A 6,182-nucleotide genomic window follows, 5' to 3' on the forward strand; every position below is an offset into this window, starting at 1 on the left:
AAAAAAAAAAAAAAAAAGTTTTTAATAGCATTCAATTCTGATGTGAGCAGAGTCATCATCTTTGAGCAGTGGCAGGACACCAAATATCATGCGGGGCTCTTAAGGGACTTTGTCGCAAAGACCAGGAAAAATAAATTGTGAGTGGAATAACTGGCAGGCACTCCTATAACACATATAGGTTAAGAGGAGCACAGAGATCCACAAGTGTCTGGAAACTAGTGTGTGAAGAGCAGTCACATCAAGTGGGCTGAGCAGAGAGTTTCCAGGGAGCTGATTCTGAACCAGCTTCAACAGGAGAGACTGAAGCAAGAAGAGAATGGGGAGGCATTCTGATCAAGCCACAGCAGACTGCACTGAGTGGCTCGGCACCCTTCTTACAACCCCGCTGAGCATCACAAAGACTGACCACTCACCTCTACTAGATTCACCAGGTGCAAGAAGAATTCCTGGGCATCTTGCTGTCTGTTAGAGGAGAATTCCGGGTGGCTCTTGCTTACAAAGGCCTTAAACATGCGCGGAGAGATCCCGTTCTGCTGTGGCTAAAGTATAAAAATGAAATGGACTTACAATAATGGACTACTTACAATACTTTCATGCACGTTAACAGTCCTAAGAGGCAAGCAGAGCAGAGCCCACCATAAACTCCACCTTCCAGATGAGAAAACTACAGCCCAAAGAAGGTAAATAATGATAATGCCCAATACTCGCTGGTGTTTACTATGTGCCAAGCCCTGTACTATGAAACTTATGAAGAGCACAGAATGAGACTCTTCCTGTTTACTCAAAACTAGAGACAATAGGTGACAATAGACACACTTTAGAAAGTACTCACTTTCTAAAGACAGGCACTAGGCTCATTCTCACAGGACTTGCTACACAGTGACCAAATGTCACAGCCCATTTCAAAGCAGACTAGAGATGACTTGGGAGGAAAGTTTTCCGATGGAAGTTAAAAAGAGAGGCCAGGTGCAGTGGTTCATGCCTGTATTCCTAGCATTTTGGGAGGCCGAGGTGGGTGGATCACCTGAAGTCAGGAGTTCAAGACCAGCCCAGTCAACATGGCGAAACCCCGTCTCTATTAAAAATACAAAAAATTAGCTGGGCATGGTGGCACGCATCTGTAATCCCAGCTACTCAGGAGAATAAGGCAGGAGAATCACTTGAACCCAGGAGGCAGAGGTTGCAGTGAGCCAAGATCACACCATTGCACTCTGGCTTGGGCAACAAGAGCTAAACTCCATCTCAAAAAATAGATAAATAAATAATTAATAAATAAATAAATAAAAGAGAGGAGGGCTCTGCAGCATCTCCCCTTCCCTTCCATGAGGGTATCAGAGAGAATGCCTCCTGAAGAATGGAGACTTGCAAGAAAGAAAAACGGCATTGCATGGCCCATTAAAGCACTGCAGAGCTGCTCAAGCTCACGAGCCCACCCCATACTGTTTCTGGACCAGAGCACAGGGAGTTCCCAGGAGCTTGTAGAGGCCTTGCCCCTCACCCGGCTGCAGCTGCTAGGAAGGCTGCAGGGGAAGAGCAAGCAGCAGGGCAACTCTGTCAGGACAAGGATGTTGGATTTCCTGAGGGACCAGCAGGATAGCTCAGAATCAGAAGACAGCCAGATGACCCATGCAGGACCCTACAGAAGTGGGTGGGCTGTCTGCCAGTGGAGAAGGCTCAGGGCAGGTGGGGGTGAAGGCTGCAGAGGTCAGCTGGACAGAGCATCAGGGAAAGATCCTTGTCAGGTTCCTGAGGGTGGGATGACAGTTGCAGAGAGGCAGCTCTAAAAAACCACTAATGTGCCCCTACAAAAGGCCAGCCATGACAGGAGACATGTGGCAGCCCAGAGGGAGCGCACCAGCACTTGGTAAGTGAAAAAACTCTGTCTACTTCTCTAATCTCCAATTCCCTTGACCCTTGACTATGGAGGGGCCAGCAGCGGGTGGAAAGAAGCAAAGAAGTGGAGCAACGACCCCCACATACACCAAAAAAAAAAAAATAGATGCCGACACTAATGCTTCAGCACTGCTGTTTTCTGAAACTCTTGAGTTTGGTAGAATGAAGAAGCCTTAAACTGGCTTTTTAATACGGTAACCTACAGAAAATCACTAGGAATCTAGGAGATCTGCCCAGGATGCTCTGAAGAGGCAGGTGGGAAAATTCCACATTGCCTTTGGTGATAGAGGTATGCACCTGATAAAGCTGTTTCCCAAATGTTTCCTCCAAGTTCAGCCCATCTGCTAATGGTGATACCTACTGTCTCGTTAATACTCCTGGTAACCCTAGAAAGCGAGCACTAGTCTTATCTTCACTCGGGAAGCTGAGACTGGTAGAGAAGTGCCAGACAGGCCTTTCAGCTCAAAGTGGTCTTAACACCCAACTGCCATGCAGCTAACAAAGCCTAACCGGAGTGCCTCTGACTCCAGTTCCAGGCTGTCTGTAGCAAAAACAAGTAAGTGGGTCCTGAAGCACACTTAGGTCTCAGTCATATAAACCTCACCTTGTCATTTGAGCCAAAGAAGTAATTTACGTCCTCTCTGCAAATGCTGAAGCTGCTACCCACCCACTTATCCATAAAACCTCCCTTTGCTTAGCTTGCAGACCATACTCCACTCCTCTGAGTCCAGAGCACAAACTGCCTTCTACCTTCTTTTTTTTTTTTTTTGAGACAAAGTCTCGCTCTGTCACCCAGGCTGGAGTGCAGTGGCGCAATCTCTGCTCACCGCAAGCTCTGCCTCCCAGATTCATGCCATTCTCCTGCCTCAGCCTCCTGAGTAGCGGGGACTACAGGTGCCCACCACCACACTCGGCTAATTTTTTGTATTTTTAGTAGAGATGGGGTTTCATCGTGTTCACCAGGATAGTCTCAATCTCCTGACCTCGTCATCTGCCTGCCTCGGCCTCCCAAAGTGCTGGGATTATAGGCGTGAGCCACCGCGCCCAGCCTGGCTTCTACCTTCTTTAACTTTCAGCCTGCTTCTGGTCTGTCTCTGCAGCCTTTGCAGGTGGAGGCCATGTCTTAAACCTCCTTGAATTCTCATGGACATCCAGGTCCATGCCTATAGTCTGGGGACCATGACACGTTTGCAGAATCACAGTCATATGCAACAGGTGATGAGAAAACTCCTTTATCTGTCTCCCTGCAACAAAGAGGCAGCTCCATATATAACATCTCTCCAACACACATGTTCTATGCAGTGTTTTCTAATAAAAATCTGATGAATTTCCCTGTCTTGCTGAAAACATAATCTGGTCTGGGCACTTAGTATTTAGTGACTGCCTGCTTCACGCAGAGCACTATTGGAGATTCTGTCTTCTAGGAGCTTACAGACAACAGAGGAGATGAGAGACATACACACACATCGATAACAAATGTTAGGGAACACCACAGAGGACCTGAAACATCACTGGCAGCTCTCAAAGAATTCCTCAAAGTGGCAGCATTTGGGCATCTAAGGACTGACAGCCTGTATATAAATGACCAACTCACACACATACACGGCTTCAGTTGTGCTTCCAGCACTAGTCAAAGCACAATTAATTTTACTACCTGTATATACACCTCCTGAAACCTATGTAAAAGTTGTGACTTTCTTCATTCACAGTGCTGATATATATCACATAGTATCAGCTGACACAAGCATGCAGTAATAACATCTAGCTTCATATGATGGCTAACATTTATGTACTCATTAAGCAGACATTTACCGAGAGCTATAAAAACTCAGGTGCTTGGATGAATACCTACTACGTGCCAGGCACAGTTCTTAACACTGTACATATTTATTTTTCTTAACTCACCCAACCCCATGAGGTGGTGATGATGATGATTATCTCCACTTGAGAGATGGGAAAACTGAGGCACAGAGGTGTGAAGTCCAGGGTCACAAACCTAAAAAAGTCTCTCCACCCCCTCCCTCTAGTGTCCTTACGCTGTTTTTGGTATACATGTGCCAACATCTCATCTCTGAGGTCCCTGAGTCCATCCTACTGGCTGCTAAAGAGAAGACAATATATCAAGAGTCTGCATAATCCTTCTTCGAGCCCATACAACTCTAGGGCCAGCATCACAAGCCACTCCAACAGTTATTTCTCCACTTTCGAGAGTAGGGAGGCACCACTTGGAATAAATCCCTCGGCATTTGCGCATTTCTCTTTAGGCATTCACGTCAGCATGCATTCACTGCCTGCTGCTGATAGTGTTATTTCTTATAATCTGTGATTCAAGTTTGGTGTGACTGCCAGTCCCCAACACAGACCATAGCAAGCAGCCACTCTGGAAAGTTTAACGAGCCAGTAAATTCTGAGGAGCAAGCTACAGCTCTGGGCTATCATGTGGCCATACAACCAGGAGGAGAAGCTTCAATACAGACCATGGTGGGAAACACTAGAAATTCAGTCCCATATCTGGACTGTGGCCCAGTCTCAGCCATTCCCCTCCCACACTTCTGTAACCATTTCATTTCTTCATTTTCCTCAGCCAACTTTTCTTAATCCTCTATTCAACAGTCAAGCTATTGCTTGAGAGTTGTCTATCATTTAGAAGTTATTCGAAAAAGTTTCCTAACCAGTCAGATGCTACCTCCTCCTCTTCATACCATGCTACAGACCAGTGCCTGGGGTTCACAGCTGGGTTAGCTCAAACTCATCTACTCCAAGCTTAGTGCCTTGATCATCACCTGGCCCCATCTGCTAACACCCATGCCCATGCCTACTCTCCACTTTCAGAGGGGATGTCTTACTAATTCCCATGCTCAATTATTAATATGCTCACTTCACACCTAGTTATTAGAAAGTTAGGCCCTGAAAAAGTCGAGCCTGAATCTCATGAAGCCTCCAGATCTAGCGACCTTATACCAAACACAAGTCAAACAATACCTCAAGGAAGCAATCTTTAGAGCAAACTTAAAGCAAATGGTCCAGCTCCTTCAACAAATCAGTAGTTTGCAAAAAGAAAGGGAGGGGGACTTTAGAAAGACATCTTGGATAATGCAGGGAAAAATCAGAAGATGGACTAGGTATTCGTGATACTAAGGGATGGTTGTTAATTTTGCTGCTGTGCTTTTAACACTTTAAACAGCTTTTTAAAAAGAGACGAAGCCTTGCTGTTGCCCAGGCTGGATGGCAATGGTGCAATCACAGCTCACTGCATCCTCAATCCCTTGGGCACAAGTGATCCTCCCACCTTGGCCTCCCAAGTATCTGGGATTACAGACACATGCCACTGTGCCCACCTAATTCTTTTATGATTTTTTTTTCAGAGACAGAGGTCTTACTGTGTGGCCCAGGTTTGTCTCAAAGTCCTGGTTTCAAGCAATCTTCCCACCTCAGCCTCTCAAAGTGCTGGGATTACAGGTGTGAGCCACCATACCTGGCTGAACACTTTAAACTGTTAATACAATACTTATGTTAAAAGAAGAAAGAAGGTATTATAGTTACAGATGCAAATTTAAATAACTTTTCCTTTAAAAAAAAAAAAAAAGAAAAGGTCAGGCTCTGGACAACGCAGTTCCCTAAAAGAAACCAAAAATCCAAAATAAGAACCAAAGAATTAAATTAAAGAAAGCATGTTTCCCATTTAGCAATGAGCCAGTGATATCACCTGAGTGTCCCCTATGGGCCCAACACCTCACAAGATGAGAGGCAGAGACCAAAACTGACCAAGAGTCAGCCCTGCCTTTATGGAACACACACTCTCACTTCAGAGCTGGCTCTCAGATACCTGAAGCAATGGCTAGTCCTGACCACTAACTTTATAACACAGAGACCCAGGAAGTCACCAAAACAGCACCCAACTAAGGAACCTGTCATATTAATAAGATACTGTATTTACTTTCTCCATCAGCAATTGCAAAACAGATCAGCTAAAATTAGAGGGAGGCCTTCAGTGTTCAGAATCTCTCCCAAATGCTTACACAGGACTTTCTGTTTAACAGAGTGCACCACTCCGACAGCCAGACACAGTCCACTCATATTCCCCTGAGCCGAATGCTTTAATTAATAAGCAAGCAGCAAGACTGAGACTTTTATCACATCAGAGCAATACCTGAATAGATACTTTTAAACCACAGGATAAAAGCAAGATAGACACATGTCTGCCTTTCCCTAAAACAAAGGTGTATGAAGTCTGTTGACTTAAATTTTTTTTTGTATCACTATTTATTTTATTTATTTATTTATTTTAT

General features: G+C 45.0%; 1 protein-coding gene across 2 annotated transcripts in view; it reads right to left on the reverse strand.

The window, feature by feature from the left end:
- USP13 (ubiquitin specific peptidase 13 (isopeptidase T-3)) overlaps positions 1–6,182 on the reverse strand; it is a 134,211-nt gene that overhangs the window by 46,968 nt on the left and 81,061 nt on the right. For both annotated transcript variants that reach the window (XM_011956716.1, XM_011956717.1), the window contains exon 11: positions 414–539. In XM_011956716.1, the coding sequence (XP_011812106.1) occupies positions 414–539 (126 nt within the window). The remainder of the gene's footprint in view (positions 1–413; positions 540–6,182) is intronic.

The sequence above is a fragment of the Colobus angolensis genome, unplaced genomic scaffold (assembly GCF_000951035.1).
Source record: "Colobus angolensis palliatus isolate OR3802 unplaced genomic scaffold, Cang.pa_1.0 Scaffold422, whole genome shotgun sequence".
NCBI classification, from domain to species: domain Eukaryota; kingdom Metazoa; phylum Chordata; class Mammalia; order Primates; family Cercopithecidae; genus Colobus; species Colobus angolensis.